The sequence below is a fragment of the Triturus cristatus genome, chromosome 2_1 (assembly GCF_964204655.1).
Source record: "Triturus cristatus chromosome 2_1, aTriCri1.1, whole genome shotgun sequence".
NCBI lineage: Eukaryota > Metazoa > Chordata > Amphibia > Caudata > Salamandridae > Triturus > Triturus cristatus.
Window position 1 is genome coordinate 514,382,285 of NC_140581.1, and position 21,280 is coordinate 514,403,564.

At 49.9% G+C, this 21,280-nt stretch overlaps 1 protein-coding gene across 7 annotated transcripts in view; it reads right to left on the bottom strand.

Moving 5' to 3' along the window:
- The window catches only part of SSBP2 (single stranded DNA binding protein 2), a 787,338-nt gene that overhangs the window by 26,923 nt on the left and 739,135 nt on the right, over window positions 1-21,280 (bottom strand). For all 7 annotated transcript variants that reach the window (XM_085632417.1, XM_085632415.1, XM_085632414.1 and 4 more), the window contains one exon: window positions 6,679-6,757. In XM_085632417.1, the coding sequence (XP_085488543.1) occupies window positions 6,679-6,757 (79 nt within the window). The remainder of the gene's footprint in view (window positions 1-6,678; window positions 6,758-21,280) is intronic.

Genomic DNA, 21,280 nt, shown 5'->3' on the forward strand with positions numbered 1-21,280 from the left:
CGAATAAGTAGTCGGGGTTGACCGGCTGATTGAGAATGTTATTTTGAACCTCAGGTTTGAATCCGGAGATTCGTAACCAGGCGTGTCGTCGTAGCATGACGCTGGTGTTTATTGCTCTGGCAGCTGTATCTGCGGCATCCAGTGCACACTTAATGGATGCGTTTGTGAGGAGTTGTCCCTCCCTGATGAGGATCTCTGCTCCCTCTTTGTATTGGTCAGGGAGATGTTGGAGTAGGGTTTCTAATGTGTCATAGTGTGCGCGATCGTAGCGAGCTAGGAGCGCCTGTGTATTGGCAATACGCCATATGTTAGCTGCCTGGGCTGCCACCCGTTTGCCGGAGGTCTCTAGCACCTTGGACTCTTTGTCCGGGGGAGGAGCATCCCCAGTTGTTTGCGAGTGTGCCCGTTTGCGAGCATTTGCGACTACGATGGAATCTAGAGGCAACTGGCCTCTAATGTACGTAGGGTCCCCAGGCGCCGACCTATATTTTTTGTCGATCCTGGGGTTTATCACTCTTGCCCTGGTGGGTTCTTTGAAAATGTCCTTTGCTGGTTTGAGGACACCTTTTAGCATGGGTAGAGTTTTGATATTCCTTTCTGAGGATGCAAAAGTATCCATTAGAAAATCGTCCTCGATTGTGTCAGAGTGGAGTTGCACACCATGATTTTCCGCTGCACGTTCAATTAGGGCGTTGAATGCGGCAGTGTCCTCTGTGGGAGATGTTTTTGCGCCATAGAGCTGCGTGTCCTGTGTATCCATAGGTGCACCTGTGTCTACAGGGTCATCCCAAGCCTGGTCAGGGTCCTGTTGGCCCTCAGGGTCCATCCCTCTTGGGTAGGGGACGTCGTCACCCATATAGTCCTCCAAAACGTCGGTTTCGGAGTGTGTCGGGGAGAAGGACTGTGGAACTGGGTAGGAGGTATGGAGACGTTCGTAAAGAACTGGCTCCGAATCCGCTGGCAGCTTTTTCTTCAGCGGGATCCGGTAGGAGTCCAAAGCGTGTTCGGAAGATATTCTCCTCTTGTGGAGCATAATTCTGCCGGTGTCGGCATCGATGATGTGAGATGGTGACGTCTCCGTAGGGGAGCGTTCGGCGGGTGTGATCCTAGTTTGGGTGACACGAGTTCTTATTTCAAACATTTTTGGCGCCGTGGATGGCGGCAGGCCAAAAGTGTTATGAGGTGTCGCTGGAGAAGCTTTTTGAGCTTTTTTCGGCTCTGGGCCCGACGTGTCCTGGAGGGCTGCCTTTTCTTTGATGCGTTGCAAGGATTCTGCAACTTGTCGCACCTGGAGCGCCGACGGTTGTTTGGCGCCAAGCGGTTCAGTAGAGGCAGGCGTGGGCTTCTTCGGGGCCACGGGGTCATCGAGTCGAGGAGAGGCGGTAGCCGTTGACGGCGTCGATGATTGTGCCTTAGGTGCTGCTTTCGAAGGGGTGTGCGACGCAGCGGCAATTTTGACCTTCGGGCCGGAGCCGATTGTTTCGGTGCCTGGTGCCGAGGCGGTTTGTCGGTGCCGATGGCCTTTTTCCGTGTGTCGGCGCCGACGTCTGCTGCTGCGAGTTCGGCACCGAAGTCCCGTTTGGTGCGGTCGGTGCAGACGGGTTTTGCTGGCGTCGAAGGTGTAGTGGGCTTCGATCCGACCGGTACCACTTTCAGTTTCGGTTTCTGTGGAACCGACACGACTTTTGGTTTCGGTTTCGATGAAGGGAAACCAGCCGGTTTGGGTCCTAATGGCTGTCGCTGAATGTCCGAGGCCGGGGGAGCCATAGACTGACGCACTGGGATATCCTCCGTCTGTACGGGTAGGCCTTGCTCGTCACCGGAGCCACTTTCTTCGGCCCCTAAGGCCTCATCGTAGTCTCCTACCTCGGTGTCGTCTTCATCTCTGTGAAAGAGTTGTTCTTCGATGTCTTCCGATCCGGAATCGTGTTCGGAAGCGGGGCTGGAGGGCAGGTTCTCCACGCTTTCTACATCTTCGTCCTCGGCGCTGAAGATGTTGGTCGGGGCCGGTGCCGCTTGCTGCGCTTCAAGTCTCGCCGCTCGTCGATTCCGAAGGGTCTTCTTGGATCGGAATCGGGCACAGGCCATACATGTGGATTCGTCGTGATCCGGTGAAAGGCATTTGTTTCACACCGGGTGGACGTCGATATGGGGATATTTCGCATTGCAAACAGGACACCGCTTGAATGGTGTCCTCGATTCAATCGTCGATGGTGTCGATGGTCGATGCGAAAAAGTTGTTTTTTGAAGTTAATAAACTAACAAGTAACTGTCGATACCGATCGGGAACAGTACCGACGCGAACTAAAGGCCTTTTGGCCTGAAAAAAGTTTTTCCTAACTTGAGTCAAGATAAGCACATCCGAACCCAATGGCGGAAAAAAACAATCTGAGGATGGAGAGGATGCCCATGCGCACTATGGTCCAGGGGAGGAGTCACCTATCTCAGGATACTTCGAAGACTCTTCCAGGACAACAACGTGCAAACATCCGGACCCAACACTAGGCGGCGATCTATGCACAGATATGAATTCAGCAGCCCACATGCCTCGAACCCATATCTTCTTCAGATAGGTCAGAAGACTCTAAACCAAGAACACGGGTACCAAGTACCTCTGCAAACAGTTGAGGAGAGGCAAAGACGCACTTCCCTTCTGCTCAAACAAGGACCCATAGGATTAACTTGATTTAATCGGCATAGAGGGCTGGGTGGATGCTCTTTAATCAACATGTAAAGGTAATGTGGAAAACTGTGAAATACCCCCAACTAATTTAGAGTAATAACTCCTCAGTAGTAGGATAGAACTTCCCTTCTGCAAGGTGGGTATCCTTCACGCGTATCTCATCTCCCAAAGCAAAGGGGTCTACTGAAGTGAATTGAAAAGGTTATATTCATTACCCCCCATGCAGGCCTGAGCAACACGACCATTTGGGTGTTTTAAACCCAATAAAGATGATGGCTAAAAAAGAACAAGACGGGGTCTTGCGACAAGAACATCATCTCCAATCCCATTATGCACAAGGGTGTGAGATCCTTGATACACATAGAATATATTGTGGCATTGCTGGGGGACATCAATAAACAAAGGAGAAGACGGTCTTTTCGACATGTTTATAACTAGTGCCTGGTCCTTTCAAGTTTAACTTTCAAGTACATGATGTGGTCTCCGAGACACATCCAGGTCCAAGAGGAGTAACAGCCTTGCTATAAAGTTGACTTCTAGCAATTACGAATTGAGGTCTTATTGAAGTGCAGGAAGATAGAAACTAGACATAAATAAGGTATCCTTATCTAATCTCTATGCACCCCCAAAAAAGTGGTACACATGTAAAGCGCACAAATGCCCTAGGGGCAAGTGTGCGCTTTATGGCACTTTAAAAAAGCATTTTGGGGTCCTTTTTTTATTTCACATGATTACCATCGAGAGTTGATGGTAATAGCATTTGGTCAATGCATATTTCGTATTTAGGAAATGCTTTGAACATGCACTTATGAAATCACAAATAGGAAATCCCTATTTGCGATTTCCTATTAAGGGAATTGCAAAATGCGCTTTCTACTGGGTAGCAATCGCTTTTTGCGATTCTCTATCAGCCTTTGTAAATTAGGAAAGGCTGTTTTGCAGTTCATAACTGGCCGAAATTGCGATTCGTCCCATTTAAAAGTGCAAAAAGCTTTTGTACATATGGCCCTTAGCTCTCTGAAACCTTCAAAATATTGTGAACCTACAATTCTGGATGTACATTATAGTTTTCTAAACAGCCAAAACATGTGTCTAGACCTTCCCAGCTGAACGTCTAAAGGGCCCCAATAAACTGGATACCAGAACATAGGAACATAACAAATATGCCTGCAACACTCACAGGAGCAATCCAAAAAGAAAATAGTTGTATACTTCTGGGATGATGAAACCTAGCTCTGCCTGGTCTCCAGTTATAGATACATTAACTGAGTGAGATGTCACAATTACTATCCTCTAAAGGCCGAACTCCGGCAAATTGGAAATAACTTGTATTGGCCATGGGTTCCTTAGTCACAAACCACATACATTTGTTTTGTGGTAGGAGTGCCTCACAGGGATGAGAAACTATGTGTAATAGATATCTATAATAGAGAGGGGAAAACAGGATTGTACCAGAGTTACCATTCTAAACTTCTCTATTGGCTCAAATAAATAAATGCAGTTCCAGGAATGTCACCCATCCATTTGTCCAGAGTGAAGGACATAGAGTAAATGCCACAGGCTGAGTTTAGACTGTGATTCCTTTCCATCACCCCTACCACCAATAGCTGTTTCTACAGTAGCAACTGGGGTAATGGAATGGGAGGAACAACAATAGTACTGCAGAAGAGCAAGTATGAATCCCAGACCTACCACGCATGAGGTTAATGGCTCTTTAGAACATAATTGGCTCCTTAGAACATAATTGCACTTTTCTCTTTCAAATTAAATGCGTTTTTCAGGTAGCGCCAAGACACCTCAGGGTATTTTCGCCATTTATGAATTATTCATTCATTCATCCATCCATCCATCAGTACATAGGGTATTTTCGCCATTTATGAATTATTCATTCATTCATCCATCCATCCATCAGTACATCTCAGTCAAGATTTCTCCAAGATTGAAGCTGAAGAGAGAGGATTCCCACTCCATACCCCATTGTGAATCAAAAGATGGGCTCCTCACCGTTCAGCTGCTTCTCGGATTCTCGAGTCATGAAGGAAATGCATAACTCCACTTGGTGGAATTTTAGTACTTGTAGTACCTCTAACCGACACCTCCAGGTCACCTTTCAGTGAACAGGGGGATGTATAGCATATCTTAATCCACTTATGTTGAAAGGTTCAGGGACTGGAGCTTTGAGGTAAGTAATTTCACCCTTGGTGTGGCACAATGAACAGTGCAACTATTCGAGAGAATGTTGAATCCATGCAGGCAATGCCAAAGGCCCCATCACCGTCACCCAATTTGTACAAATCCCAGATGAAGAGACATATGTTGAACGGGATGCCCCCACAGTCTCCTTAGAAGGGAAGTCACAGTTTGTGAAGCAAAGTTGGTGGTAGAATGAGAATGCAGAGAATTAGAAAAGGTGAAGCCAGCGGCTGAGGTGACGCAGCTAGAGAAAATCTGGATGTCGTACACATCCACTGATCAATAGTCATTGCAAGAAATTCTCTGGAAAATCCAATTATATCCATATGCCTGAATCTCATGAGTGTCCCTGTTAAATCCCGCTGCCACACTTGAGTGGGAAGGAAGTTGAAGCCACCTCTAATTCTAGCAACACTGACCCCTTTCGCTCCTTAAGGAAGCTGTTGGTGGCAGTAAACCACCCATTACAGAATGCCCGGCTGGAAGCACCACAGAATGATCTAACACATACTATCATTAACAACCTAATGGGTTCTGTGGCACAAGAGGGGTACCAGTCTTCCCCTTTACTACGATTGAGTCACAATACACAACATTAGGGGCCAAAACCATGCATTTGGGCACGTTAGTGTGACAATGGTGGAATTTATAATGGCACAGTAGAGAATCTTAGTAGTGTAGAATCTTTGGGTCTAGTGGTCTACCTTTACATCTTTGCTCTCTGCATTTTGGCACCATGATTGGAACACGGACTAGACAGGAAGGCTACCTCAAGTTGTACCGGTTAAAAAAAGGCGGAATTTATATTAATATCCCCCTTTTTTTCCCTACAATCATTTTTCATATCCTTGTGTACAGGTTGCCTGGCAAGAAGAGATTCCACAAGAAAGAAGCAAGTGGAAGATGTTTATTCATGTTCTTGCTCTTTCAAAATGTGGTATGCTCTTGGGTTATCCCCCGTTATGCCTTCTTCATGACGGTGGTCACAGGTGTTGTAAAATTGATTGTGACTCACCTCATGGGGTTTCCGGTCAAAACAGGACAGTAACACCGAAGATATTACTGCATTTACCTCTCTCAAAAAAGGCATATCCATTGATTTGCACTTATGTGCAACATATCTCAAACCAGTTTCACGGATTCCTCTCTAAAGACAGCATAAAGCCTGCAAACATTTAAAGATCGAAACTTTTTTTCCACATTCAGTTTTTGGAAGAAATGGTAAAAAGCACAGTTTACTTGCCTACACTCTGAAGTGAACAGTAGCAGATCTGCTATAACAGGTACTATTACCCCAGTGACACAAGATTTGATCTAAAGACCGGGCTGCATTAAAAACTAGAGAGCCATCAAGAAGAGTGATCAGCGAGGGTTATTTCTGTGTGAACAGAGGTTCTGCTATTAGGGACTTGATGACAAGCATTCAGGGATAGAAAACACATGTCATTCATTACCCTCATGAAGATTAGGGACTGAGGGTTTAACTACATGTCTGTGAATGCCACCTCATGTCCCTAAGAGTGTTTAGTAACATTGGGTGCCAATGCCACCAACTAGGTTACTACCCATCAATTGACGGAAATCGCTTACACTAGAGAACAGCTACAAAAAGACTTCGATGCCCAAGTCATTGCAAGATGTTTAGAATTAAAGTTAAGGGAAAGACCTGAACTGCAGATTGGCTAGTAAAGTATAGGATTAACTCAGCTCACAAAAGGAACATTATGACACAATAAAACAATACTCATTTTGATTACCCAAAAAACAAACCCCACCACTCAAACAATATAAAAGCTTTATACCTAATGATCCATTCATGTGATGTGGTTCCATGCCGCCCAAGCCACTGAGTGGACCATCCGAACCCGGTCCCATTGGAAACTGCAAAGAGAGAATTTTTGAATACATTGGAAAAACAGGCTCATAGGTTCAAATTATATAGCACACACACACACACATAGTTACAACAGAACGCATTCTTTATCCTCTTGTGGTGTAAGTTAAAGTTCTTGCTTACATCAGTGTGTGATAGGACTATACGAAACAAGGATACACCCATAATTAAACCCCACACCCTAGAAGCAACTCTGCAGACTACCCGTTTTCATTTAGTGGATGGCATCAAAGGCAAAATATCTGGAAGCTAACGGGTACAAAAAAAAATTAAAACACATTACAAGAAGAAAAGGAGCAAGGTTTTTGCCTGCTTTGCATACACAATACAGTCATCAGAGACGCATTAGTTATAAACCCCAGAACCCTAGATTATTATTTATAGTTTTAAAAGTTCGATCCTTCATCTATTGTGATGAAGTCTTAATAAAAACAATCCCCATACTGGACGGTGGAACAGTGAACGAAACTAAGACATGTGAATAGGTGGCTGTCTTGGATTGTTTAGCTTTTTAGGCAAAAGTAAAAAACTTATTTGGGAAAAGTTCCCCCCCAGGATGTAGGTATAGTCTCATGAAGGATTGTGCCCTGAAGTGTTTCAAATCACACATGCACAGAAACATACAAGGCTGTAGCCTTGACAAGCTGGGGCAATTCAAATGTATAATGTGGGCAATAGGTTTTAATCTCAATGCACAAAATAGCACTTTAACCTCCTGATGGGCAAATTAATGTCCAGCTGCCTAGTGTGTTATCCAGTGCCATGAAATTTAATTCTCGAGTTCAACCCACAAACAAGAGCATTACTGTAGGGACAATTACAAACCAACTTAATATTCAGGAATGTACATACCGCCCTGCCAATCCAGCGAACCCAGGCACTTCCTAGAGCAGGGGTGCTCACAAACTTTTTCTCGGGGGCCTAATTTACAGTGTGGTTTGTGGCTGAGGGCCGCACCGGTGGGGTCGGAGGGGCGGGGCTAAAGCCAAAAAAATTGGGACCATGAGGTTGAACACAGGTCCCTGCAGCAGACACCTTCGTCCACTGAGCCACCAGACCCGGCATACACACATCTCTCTCCATCTCTCCCTCCCCCTCCCTCTCACTCCCCTCTCCCCCTCACTCTCTCTCTCCCCCTGTCTCCCTCCTCCCTCTGTCTCCCTCCTCCCTCTGTCTCCCTCCTCCCTCTGTCTCCCTCCTCCCTCTGTCTCTCTCCTCCCTGTCGCCCTCTGTCTCCCTCCTCCCTCTGTCTCTCTCCTCCCTGTCGCCCTCCCTCTGTCTCCCCCTGTCTCTCTCCCCCCGTCTCTCTCCCCCCCTGTCCTCTCTCCCTCCCTGTCCTCTCTCCCTCCCTGTCCTCTCCCTCTCCCGCCCTGTCCTCTCCCTCTCCCTCCCTGTCCTCTCCCTCTCCCTCCCTGTCCGCTCCCTCTCCCTCCCTGTCCGCTCCCTCTCCCTCCCTGTCCTCTCCCTCTCCCTCCCTGTCCTCTCCCTCTCCCTCCCTGTCCTCTCCCTCTCCCTCCCTGTCCTCTCCCTCTCCCTCCCTGTCCTCTCCCTCCCTGTCCTCTTCCTCCCTGTCCTCTCCCTCCCTGTCCTCTCCCTCCCTGTCCTCTCCCTCTCCCTCCCTGTCCCTGTCCTCTCCCTCTCCCTCCCTGTCCTCTCCCTCTCCCTCCCTGTCCTCTCCCTCCCTGTCCTCTCCCTCTCCCTCCCTGTCCTCTCCCTCTCCCTCCCTGTCCTCTCCCTCTCCCTCCCTGTCCTCTCCCTCTCCCTCCCTGTCCTCTCCCTCTCCCTCCCTGTCCTCTCCCTCTCCCTCCCTGTCCTCTCCCTCTCCCTCCCTGTCCTCTCCCTCTCCCTCCCTGTCCTCTCCCTCCCTGTCCTCTCCCTCCCTGTCCTCTCCCTCCCTGTCCTCTCCCTCCCTGTCCTCTCCCTCCCTGTCCTCTCCCTCCCTGTCCTCTCCCTCCCTGTCCTCTCCCTCCCTGTCCTCTGTCCTCTCCCTCTGTCCTCTCCCTCTGTCCTCTCCCTCTGTCCTCTCCCTCTGTCCTCTCCCTCTGTCCTCTGTCCTCTCCCTCTCCCTCTGTCCTCTCCCTCTCCCTCTGTCCTCTCCCTCTCCCTCTGTCCTCTCCCTCTCCCTCTGTCCTCTCCCTCTGTCCTCTCCCTCTCCCTCCCTCCCTCTCTGTCATCTTGCCCTGTGTGTCAGTGTGTGTGTCAGTCTTCAGCCCCGGCTGAGTCAGCTTCCCAGCGTGCACACACAGCCGGCACCCCAGTACTTCACAGGTCTTTAAAAGACCATTTACATGCTAATAAGCTTTGTTGCATTTCACCTCTTAGGCCCCTGCATCTCCACTTTGACAATCACTGGAATCCCCCGGCCCCCACAGAGCAGAGTCTCAGAGTCCGGGCTGCTGCACCCGGCAGTGTTTGCTAACACTATTTTTTTTTTTTTAACACAGGTAGGATGTCTGTAAGGTCCGCGGGCCGCCAAGGAAGGCTTGTCGGGCCGCTGGCGGCCCGCGGGCCGTACTATGAGTAACAGTGTCCTAGAGTAACCTGGCACCCACCAACTTTAACGAAGGACATAGATGCCTCTGGCCTCGAACAGTGAGGACAGTGACGTGGAATATTCCATAGCAAATTTAGGTTTTAGTGCATAAAAATTTAGGCAACATACAGACACCTTCCGCTACTAGTACAGGGTATGCATAAATATAAATGTCTTTCTACTAACATAGAAGACCTTGAACGTAAACAAGGTAGTCGCTTCTTGCTTTTGAAATGAGCAGCTAATAAGAGTTTATGGTTACAAAACTGTACCTATGCCTGCTTTCCCTGGTCCTTTGGACATCTGCACAATTGCACAATTACAAATTCTGAACCTTTTATGGTGCAACTTAAGACTCACAACCATCGGACCACTAATGGCCGACAATCACCTGGATCTGCTCCTCCATTTCTGATCGGCCTACTACTCCTTGCTTTTGTATCTGCCGCCCCAACAAAGCCACAAAGCATTCTACTTAACGACACCAGAATATTACCAGTAACACAAAAGATAAAATATGGACCACAAACACAGCTTTTGTAAGGAGATGCATATTTGCCTGTAGCTTAGTGGATATGGTCAGTAAAAGACAGCAGATGATCAACGGAGATGTTCTGTTGGTGGCAGAAATTTCTCCAATGGCGATACAGCCTTGTGATCGTGGATAAAAGCTTCTTTCTCCTCGAGAACTCACACCTATGATTTAAAGGGAATCTGGACCTGGATAGCCTCCTCAATGTGGAGACATGACACAATACTGAATAGCTGGAGGCTGTCAAATGATGTTCGGCTAAGCGGTATTTCTTCCTGGCACACATTAATCGAGGATGTCTGCCTGGGCCTCAAGGTAAGTGTATGGCACGAGGGTCACGGCAAGAGTTGATGACACAGAGTTTTAAATTAGAATTGAAAGATGGGCAAATCAACACCAAGACAACATGGTCTGTTCCACTGCCGATTAGGATGTTAAAAAATACTCTGTTGACAATCTAGGTAGACTAAGCCTAGTGTTCAAAACATCTGCTCAACAACCACCAGTGAACGGAGCAACCGCTCTGACGGGCTGAGAATCTGATCATGGATTTGACAGCATGAATATAATTCATGGTTTCACATCAACGCCATTAGGTCACATATACTATGCTCCTACAGAACAGACCTGCCAAAAAGATGGCAGTAGAGGCAAAAATGCCAATCCACGAGGCTCTGAGCAGCACTAGAATTTATAACAGTATACTTAAAGCTTAACTCTCGATCATAAATGAACTATGATGAATCAGTGGGAGATTGCCTAAAGACAAACCTTCCACAACCACAAAAGGCAAAATCTTCATTCTTGTATTAAAAACTAATGATTGGTGTGCAAGTGACATGAACATTGTCCAAAATGCCACTCCCATCTAGGCAAGTTTCACAGGCTCACTGACAAAGCAATCAGATAAAACACCCGCATATGTCTGCCTCACAGGTCACTTATGGTCAGAGCATGGTTTGGATTCTTAAAAAAGTAGCGAGAGACAGTCTTGGGTATAGGCTGCTGTCGCATTTGAGATATTTGATTTACTGACAAGGATTACCATTTTTAAATTCTGCGATGATTTTATGTTGCATTACCTACTAAGCGGATTTCAATATGTTATCCCTCAAACTAAAAGAGAAACACAGGAACAATTGAGACGTAATTAGATATTACAGCTATATATCAGATATAAAACAAGCATTTGCAATGCAATAGGCCTCGCATTAGGGAATGTTTGAGGCATTGGCATTTGAAATGAAAAAGTACTAGTACTGAACATTAAATGACACACATATGACATACCTGCAAATAAGCAGTAACACTGCACATTAAATTAGACATGCCTGTAAAGAAGTACTAAGACTGCACATTAAGGAAGTGCAGTGTTAAGTTGGACAATAGATGCATCCAGATTGGGAGGAATAATACATCTGGTTTGTGTGGTGCATATTTCCAATGAAGGTTGATAAGTTTGTTGCTTGCAGTCGCACAGCTGAGTGCACTTGGTGATCTGTTGGAGGGAGCGTCTGCTTTGCCGGGTGTCATTGGTGAGCAATTTGACTGGTATACCGGACAATGTTAGTTTTATTGGTCCAGTAGACAATAAAACCGCTGCATGACCACACTGTGTGATCTTGGGCACACTTTACCAATCCTACCTCCCACCCAGCGGCTGAAGTGCAAACTGTAAAACCTGATAGTTGGGCACAATTACGGCGTCACTGCAGGCACACCCTGTGTGATCTTGGGCATTTATCACATCTCAAAGTACTTTTAAATGCTTAAGTTTGGGATAAACCTTAGAAAAATACTCTCATGCATTTTACCTACCCAGGTGTTTGCTGTTACGTGCTCGATAAGAAATCATGCAACACACAATTGCAACTTCTGTGCCCCTTCCAAATAAACACTAGAAATCAGAGTAGTATTTCGTCTCGAGGATGAGTAAGATGCCCTCCAGCCTCCACTTGAAAACAGGGTTGTATATTTTTCGGGGGGGGGGGGATGCAATACTTTAACGCGGGTAAAAGTGTCCAAAGTCACACCATCTGCCCGCTAAAGAGTGGCTCGCAGCGGCCGGCTGATTAGGGGAGCTGTCGGTGCCGAGCCCGACGGGGCAGGTCCCAGCTGAGCCCCTCTGGGCTGCAGGCAGCTCAGTTATTTAGGCAGCTGGAGGCCTGGGGGCCGCTGCTGTTCCGTCTGTAATGTGGCCGAGCCTCCCGGCAGGCGGGCGGGCGGCAGGGGGGATTATCACAAGCGCGACCGCCCCCACCCTCGGAGGCTAATGAATTGGCAGAACAAGAGCGCATTAAAGGCTGATATAGGAGGGAGCCCCACACTGGCACCTTCTGTGTGTATGAGCTAAAGGCGGGTGGTTGTGTGTATCAAATGCCTCTCAGACTACAGAACGCAGTGAATGCTACGTCCAAATCTGAAATCAGGCGTCCTCGCATGCACGTGCCTAGGTAGGTCTGTCTAAGTGTGTGTGCTTCAACGTAATAGTCTGTCACTGCATCGTAGACTGTGTGCTACTTTAAGCATGTAACAGTGTGAGTGTATGCACTACTGCGCTTGTGAGTCACGCTGTTTGCGAGTGGGTTTGTACCCGACAGTTACTGACCTTGCTGTTGTGTGTGTGACCCACTCGGTTTGTGCCACTGTATTAGTGTGTGGTTAACCTTGAGTGCGTGTGTATGTGGAGCGCGATGTACTGTGTGTGTGTGCGCGCGCGGGATGAGCGCGATGTACTGTGTGTGTGTGCGCGCGTGTGTGTGTACAGCGAGTTACTGTATGTGGCCTACTGTGTGTGTGCGCGTGTGAGCCACTGTGTTTGTGTGCATGTCCCACGCTGTGCATCTATCTATATGTTTGTTACTGTGCGTGCGCTACTGTGTGCGTGATGTAGTATCCGGCGGGATACGTTCTAGTGTTTCACACACACTGAACATCCACCCACCACAGGCGTCACCAGTCAGGTGACCCTGTCAATAAAAGGGGCCAGAGTGCACGTGCTCCAGGCCAGTTACTGCACCAGACTATCCAGTGTCCATGTCCGTTATTTCCCCACCATCTGGGCCCGAGGCCCAACATTACACTGGCGACGAGGGGGAACTACCCTGCGTGTATGGCGGCAGCAACGTCCATTAGTCATGGAGGAAACACAGCCCATGGCTCTGGCATCCCACACCTGGCAGGCCGAGAGCTGACACGAGGGAACCGTCGCAGTTAGTGCCATGCTGAAGGCGTGTGATCGCCGCTAACCGTGTGCAAAAGAAAAAAAGAAAGCCTTCGCCGCAATGCCCGAGCGGGCAGAAGAGGTGAGCAAGGGCATCCCTAAGGAGGCGCCATAGGACGAGCGCACCCTGCTAAGCCCGCAAGCACCGGCTGCTGTGGTCAGGCAGCCAATGTTCCGATAATGCAGCCAACCGGGGACATAACGAGGAACCCTGGCCCGACCGCAGGGAAAATGAACACAATGTAAAGTGGCTGCACCGCCACCTAAGCGCCAACACCAGCAGCTACCGCCCAAAACTGCCAATGAGCCGGTAGTGGCCCCCTGACCTCGCCTCCGGCAGCGCATGGACGCACCTCCAAAGCCTGCAGTACAAGCAGGAAAGACTGCACCATTGCCGTCCAGGAACAGAGTGTCCTAAGGCCACCGCGCCATGGCACAAGCACCACGCATATGCCGCCAGGACACACGAAGTGCCCCCTACCTGGAGAAGTAACTGTCGGCATCATCTTCCACTATCCATTCCAAACTGCACACAATGGCGGATCCTGCAAGTCGGAGCGGGAATGAAATACTGTTCAGGCCCGCGGAGGTGGTCATCTGCCTGGCACCGCGTTATGGCAGAACTCGAGCCACAAACAAAATCACCAGCAGTGAATAAAGCCATCACGCCTGAGGTGACAGCACCCACAGAGCTGGTCCTGGTACCGAGGCCAGAGTCGCGCTACAGCGGTGCTGCCTAGTGGCAGCTTGTTCGACCGCACCGGGAGTACACCTTAGCACACACGTACCAGCAACAAGAAAATAAGACTGAAAAGGGAACGTGCCACCTGGCATGAGTAAGGAAGCCGGCAAGCCCTGCAATCTCTTCCACAGGCCCCAATCATACACCGTGAGTAAAGCCCTGGCTGACAGAAATGAATTCCGCCCAGCGTCCCTACAAGCCTACCATGCCTTAGCAATCAAGCCCCAGGCTGTTAACCCAGACACACAGAACCTGCATCAAAGCAGCACACAGCCCGGTACCTCCATATCCCAGAAGGTGGAGGCCTGCAAATTTGAAGAAAGACTGCCAGGGCCTGTGAACTTCAGCACTGCACTGCCACCCAGTGGCCCTTTGTCGCCACTGCAGAGAAAGAAAATAAAAAGACATTAAAACAAGAGTAAAGTCACCCAGCCTAACTCGAGCTCTGCAAGGCCCCCTGCTGTAGCACCACGGGCGAGGGGTAAATGTGCCAAACCGTATTAACAACAGTGTAGACGGCAGCCAGCAGAATGTGAAAAGACCCTGCACCCTGACAACACCATGAGAAGGCCTCCTAGGTATCAAGATGAGCCAGGCCCCCAGTGAATCACATAACAGCTGCCAAGGTCTGAGCAACAGGAAAATGACACTACATAACAGCACCACACCAATACCTGGTTTAAAGGGAGGAGGAGCCAAGATGGCGACCGGGATGGCAGCGTAGATTCCCGGCTCCGTGAACCTCCGCATCCCGCACGGATATCCTGCATGAGATCCTTATTCTGCGCTACGAGATCGTGTTCGTAAACGAAAGTGGCAACCGATCGTGTGACCCTGAGGTTTCTGACTGCCGTACCGCCGGAGAAATCAGCGGTTGAACTTTGCGGCCCGTGCGGTCCCGAAGCCGGGACCTCGAGTGGACGCCTTGGCCGGGCGGCAGTTTAACAACAGCGGCCTGTGGTGACTGGGTGGAGTCGGTCCGCCGGAGTGGCGCTCCCCTCGGCCTGCATTTTGCTGTGGTCGCTCCCCCCTGCTGAGCGCTGCGGACCGAGGACATGCCCGGGTGTGCAATTCCCGGATTCTGTGGTGTTTGCCCCTGCCTTTGACGGTGAGCGGCCCAAACGCCGTCCCTGGCTCGCCCTGATCCTTGCGGGCTGCTCCCGGCTTTTCGCGGGAGCTGGTCCGTGGCGGAGGCGACTGTTGCCCGTGACCGCGCAACGGCTGAATCTGTGCCTGCCCCAGGATCCCTGTCTTCAGCGACGTGGACCTTGAGGCGTTGGTCCCGGGGTCCTGGCCCCAATACGAGTCGGGCCTTCCCAGCGGCCATTTTGTCACTATGCAGCCTACCATCCTGTCCGCTGGGACGCAGCGGGACTGGGGGTGTGTGACGGTCGGGAGTGTGGCAGAGCGATCGGAGAGAGCTGCTCTAGGGTACGGCGACCTCCTGGAGGCCCTTGGTGCCCTTCATTACTCCTTGGCTCATGGCGCCGGGGTCCTGGGGAGGAAGCTAGATGGTGTGGTATCGGCGTTGGGACAGTGGCGGCATGCTGGTCTACAAGTACACAGTGGCTTTCCACACTGCACACAGGAGGAAGATGTTGCGGCCCCCCCGCGATTAGTGTACAGCCGGACACTCCGGACAGTATGCTACCGTGTGGTCGGCTAATTGTGGGCTTGATCTGCTATGGAGGTATTGGACCTGCGCGGAAGATGGTGGCCTTGTCCCGTGCGCGGTCTCCGGCGGTCCAGGGACGATTCCAGCAACGTGTGTCTCATTTGACTGCTTCAGCCTGTCTGGACCTTGTGTGCAGTGCAGATCCTGGGGCAGCACTGGAAAAGACGCCCCCCCATGAAGCGGTCCGTACTGATGCTCAGAGACTTCCACCCCACCTGTGTGCGTCGCTTCCCGACTGTTTTTGGACACTCCTGTACCTTGGGACATTGGACATGGTGCTGGGTCGAGGGGCAGGCATGGGCAGAATCGCAAAGAGCGGTCAAGGCTGAGGCTTATCCTTTGGGAGTGGTCACCTAGTAGACAGGCGGACTTATGGTTGCGTGCTCTCATGGTTATTCGCATAGTTGGTGCATAATGCTCCCCACTCCCCCCCCCCTTTTTGGTATGGTCAACTTGGTGCTGCTAATTGTTTGCTGTGGGGAGACTTCACCGTGCGGGAGGGAGAAGCCGGGGGTATGTTTTGAAGGCCCTCCTCCAGCTTATTATATTCTCTCCGCCCCCCCGTCTGGGGGGGCTCTTTCTTACTCCTTTTTTCCCTGTCTCTTCTATATTTCGGGTCTAGTTCCAGGGCGACAGGCACACTGCTGGGGGGTGGGGCCATACTCATTCGCAGAGGTGCAGGGTGGGGGGATGGGGGAGGGGACTCTTTAGTCTTTATCTTTTTTTCCATGGCCTCCTTTTTCTTCTCTGTTTCTTTTTGTCCTTTTTCTGGGATCAGCGCGGTACACCTCTCTTATTGTGCATCGTTTGCTCTTAATGTGTGCCACAGTTTCCGGGGGGTTCGCTGGGCTTTAGGCACGGGGACCTGTAGGCGCAACTATCTTTGATATTTCTCCCCATCCGTACTTTCCCGTGTCTGCGCCATTGATTCAATGTATTGCTGCTTGCTGCTTACGTCTCTTATCCTTGCCCCTTGTCGCTGTTGGGAAATTGTTTGGCACCTGATCCTACTGTTTTGTTTTATTATAAATGAAAAACCCTTTCTCTCCTGGTGTCCTACCTGTGCGGCTCATTGGCCGGACCATATTGTATTGTGGACTTTGCTCTCCGAGGTGCCGCCTGTGTTTACATTTGCCTTTATTGTTCTGATTGCTTGGCGGCCGGCCCCGGGGGGTTGTAGGCCCGTACGTGTTAATGATTGCAACGTCAATAAAGGTTTTTAAAAAAAAAAAAAAAAAATAATACCTGGTTTAAAGCTTCCACTGCACGATCCTTGCAACTGACTAGGGCAGTCACAATCAAAAGGACAGCTGCACAGACACCAGTCTCAGCACATAGTGAGCTGCTCCCCGTTTCTCAGGCACCACAATAAAGGACAATCCAGGGGAAAGTGCACACTTCCCATAAGAGCATTACAGATGCCCCAACCAAGGAGACAAGCAGATGACACAATACGGCTCCTGAGAACATGAACGCAACAACATGCAATGTCAGCAAGGCTGCCGCAATCCCTACAGGAAGTTAGAACGATTCAACATAGCCAGCTAGCGCCAGCAAGCACTGCTGTCACAGCCTGCAGCTAGTGATCTGTTTTCCCCAGCAAAGGCTCACCGAGTGTCAGCCTGAAAGAAGAGGAAAAGTGCCCAAGGAGATAAGTGAGCCCTGCGCGAACCCCAGTGGCTGTCTGATACCACCACAAGCGAAGAAACTGTGACACACACCCCTGGCGGTGAATGACCACCACCGCAAGGTAGAACAAGGAGCACACAAGTATCAGAAGAGGTTGCCCGAGAAGCGAACCGAGGGCACAAAGCCAGAATTGCGCAGGAAGAGGCCCCAGCGAAGGTGACTGAACAGACAGGCGCCCAGAAGATACACATCTCCACAAAGAAGCACTGCTGAATGCAGGAAGGAGAGCATCCACATCTCCATCGCCTCAGCGAAGCCCCGCAGTGGGCCGAAGGAAACACAGTGTCCTCCCTCGCGCTGCCTCAGGACGGAGTCGGCAGTGACCAACGACAGGCAAGAGAGGAGTCGCACACTCCACGTGGCAGGCCGCCACAGCGACAGGTGCTCCGACAGCATGGCGACACGTGACCAGACGTCACAGTGACAAAGGAGCGTGTCACACAAAGTGACCAGTCCGGACAAGCTCACCGTAAGAAAAGAAGAAGCAGCTGCCACGATGGCGCAGCCTCAAGGTGCAAGCACGGCGCCCTCGAGCGAAAAGAAGAGGGACACCGTGAAATCCTTGAGGAGGGGATGATGCCACTGGAAGTCCCCAAGAAGCACATGAAAGTCCGACGGACGGGACAGGCCCGCAACAGGCCCACAAGAGAGAAGGGAAGACCGTCGTAAGATCGACGCGACCAGTGAGATGTCCATGTGAAGCAAACATGAGACAGGTGGCAGGGTGCCACATCCAAGGAAAAACCTGGTCGGAAGAAGGAGAGCGTGGCGCAATGCCATTCCGCAAAGGAGGAAAGAACAGTGGCATGACGCCACAGGGCAGACAACCACCACAGGCGCGCAAGATGGAACAGAGAAGAGCAACAGGACTGAGGAATTGCACCAGCACTGAGGAAGGTGTTCATCCACACAAGCCAGCCACCGGGGTGCAGAGACGTCACTGGAGACAGCTCCGCGGGAGGACCTACCATAAGCCGCTAGCAGCGCAGTCTGCGTCCTGGCCCCACGCTTCGCAGTTCGACCGTCTTCTCACCTGTCACCGGCTGCTTGGTATCGATAGCACCACACCTCGCAGTGCACCTGCCTGCAGACAACGGAGCAGTGCCACGAAGTCCCTCAAGTCCTCCTCACTCCCTAAGGTCATCCCGACAGAAGAGCGCCGCACGTCTGCCCCTTGAAGAAAACTAAAATTCTGTTACTACCTTCCAGGTGCATCATCACCAAGGAGCATCGCACCACCCGAGTGAATCCACACACACCCTGAACAACCGGAGCTCAAGGAGGCGAATCACCCAGGAACAGTCTGTGCACCCCAGTCAATCTACAGCCTGCCGAAGTCGAGCACACCCGGCCATTGGAAGATCCGCCCTTGGGGACTCCACAAGACTCGGCCGTGGTCCTGTTGGGAGTTCTGCAGCAACCCCTAAGAGTGGCCTGCTCAATGTCCCGCACAGCCCACGCGGTCACATGGCAGTCCAGGGGACAAGGGCCTAGACGGAGCTCCAGTGAAAAGGGAGTCTGAGTAGGAGAGATGGGTCGGCCGCAGCTCCACGTCAGGCACAGGAAACACGAAGGTCACGGCTGAAGAATAGTCACCCACAAGATCGCCAGAGGAAGGTGCAGAACCAGAGTACAGACGGAGAGGACACCCAGACAACGACACCACCCTCGGAGGCTACATGAGGGACTTGGCTGTGAGTCCGTTGGCAGTCCCCTAGCGACGCCTTTGCGCGGCTCACACCAAGCCCCGCACGGTCCACATGGTCCCATGGCAGCCAGCAGGAAAAGCCATCCAAGAGGCTCCAGTGGCAGAGGAGTCCAGGTGAGAGAGGCAAGTTGAACGTCGCTCAGCCGTCAGGAGTAAGGAGATTCACCAAGCATGACACCCCCACAGGAAGGCTTCACTCACAGAGATAGTCTCCCACACCAAAGTGGATTTCACCACAGCTCCAGATGCATTGACAGGGAACTTGTATACATAAACTTCACCACCGCGAGACCTGGCCGGTCTACAGAACATCGCCAAGGCCGAAGAAGGATTCCTGACCATGCGGTCCAGAACTCTAACACTGCCCAGCAGACGGCCTGAAGAGACTCATTTGGTGGTGATTTTTGCTTATGTGTTTTCTTACATGTTGGACTTTTGTTTGTTTCTTTTCATTGAAATTTAGGAGGGATGTAGTATCCGGCGGGATACATTCTAGTGTTTCACCCACACTGAACATCCACCCACCACAGCCGTCACCAGTCAGGTGACCCTGTCAATAAAAGGGGCCGGAGTGCACGTGCTCCAGGCCAGTTACTGCACCAGACTATCCAGTGTCCATGTCCGTTATTTCCCCACCATGTGGGCCTGAGGCCCAACATTACACGTACCACTGTATGTATGCGCGAGTGCCGGAGTGTATAGACCCACACGCGCAAATCCTCAGTCTGTATGCAGTGTACATCACACATCATCTACGGTCCGGTTCCACTTTATTTTATTTTGACTGCATTATAAAAAAATGCTTGTTTATATTGGACAGAGGAATACAAATCAGGAATCTAGTCTTCAAAGGGAGGGCTGCATGCCAATGTAGAAAAATGCTTGTTTGGGGTGGGGGGTTGTTTTCAGAGAAACATCGGGAAGCAGAGTGAGTGTAAAAAATAAATAAATCCAGTACTTGTATAGCGCACGAATCAGATCAGATCAGAAAAAGCTTTATTCGGTAAGATATTCACAAACCATAAAAGCATTTACATTTTACATTAGGCATCGACAGTGTACATAACAACAATTAGTGATCATAAGGTTAAAAAGGCTTTTATGATTGCCAACAAGATTAAAAAACTGTGCAAAATAGCAATTTTAAGTGCAAAAGTGTTCAAATTAATTGTCGCTTTACTTTATGTGATTAGGTTTTATATAGACTGTATCACTTTAAGACGGAAAAGAAAGGCCCCCCAGACAGCAGGATTAAGATGCATAGGGGGATGATCCCAGTTCAACGTAGGGTACAATAGTTTGTTTTATGCAATCCGCCTTAGGGTCAGTTAAATTGTATGTTATATTTTGTGGCGTAACAGAATGCTTACCAAAAGACAATTTACAAACTAAAGATTTGTTCTATGCCGTACGCAAAATTTTTAAAACTTGATCATATTTATCGCCAGCGATTCTGTATCAAGCATTTGAAGAGCCATAAGGGCGGGTCGACATTGTTTTAAACCCATAAGTTTCAAAAGGGGAATCAGGTACAGCTTTCTTGGTGCAGTATAAAATTTACAGAACATGATTACGTGCAGGGTGGACTGAGCTGAAATATCGTCACATGGACAATGAGCCAGTTGCTTTGACCAATCGTTTGTCGCCGGAAATGTGATTAAGCGATGGAAAATGTTGAAACGTAATCTAGTTAGCAAGAATTTGTCATAGCTGCTTGAGTTAAAGGTCAGATATGGCTCGATTTTAGCTGTTGTTTGAATAATAAGGGAATGCTGTACAGAGGGTTTGCTTGATTCTAGGGCCACGCGTAAGTCAGCAAGATGGCTTAGACACTCGTCTCGTAATTTCTTTCTGGGGATAGAATTTAATTATTGTGGATTAAGATACAGGTGCTCATATCCCAGGTCAGAAAGGAATTTTTTAACATAAGATAGCCAAGTAATGTGAAGCCCGTAATCTAGATTCATACAATCAATGATGCGTGCCTGTGTTAGTTTTAGCTCTGTTGTGGTCCAGATGCGATGCCAGAGAAGAATTGGCTGCGTCCGGATTACGTTTGTAATATATGGAAGGCCCAGTTTGCTATGGATGTTATATGTAGAGGTGGAGGACGGAGCAGCCAATAAAAATTTCAGGAAGATATTTTCTGTTATTTGGATCGAGTCCACTTGTGCATTTCCCCATACCCCTGCACACGAATCACCCCCGAAGGGGTATCTCGGCGCTGGGGGCCGTTGGGAAGATTAAGCGAGCTATTGCCCAGAGTCGCATGGTGCTGGGCAGACCCCTGCCACCGGAGCCAGGGATCGAACCGTGATCTTCAGCGTCCAGTGTCAGTCGCCCTGGCCGCGGCGCCACACCTCTCCCGAATGTGGGGGGTGGCACATCCGTCAGGAACCGAAAAGCAG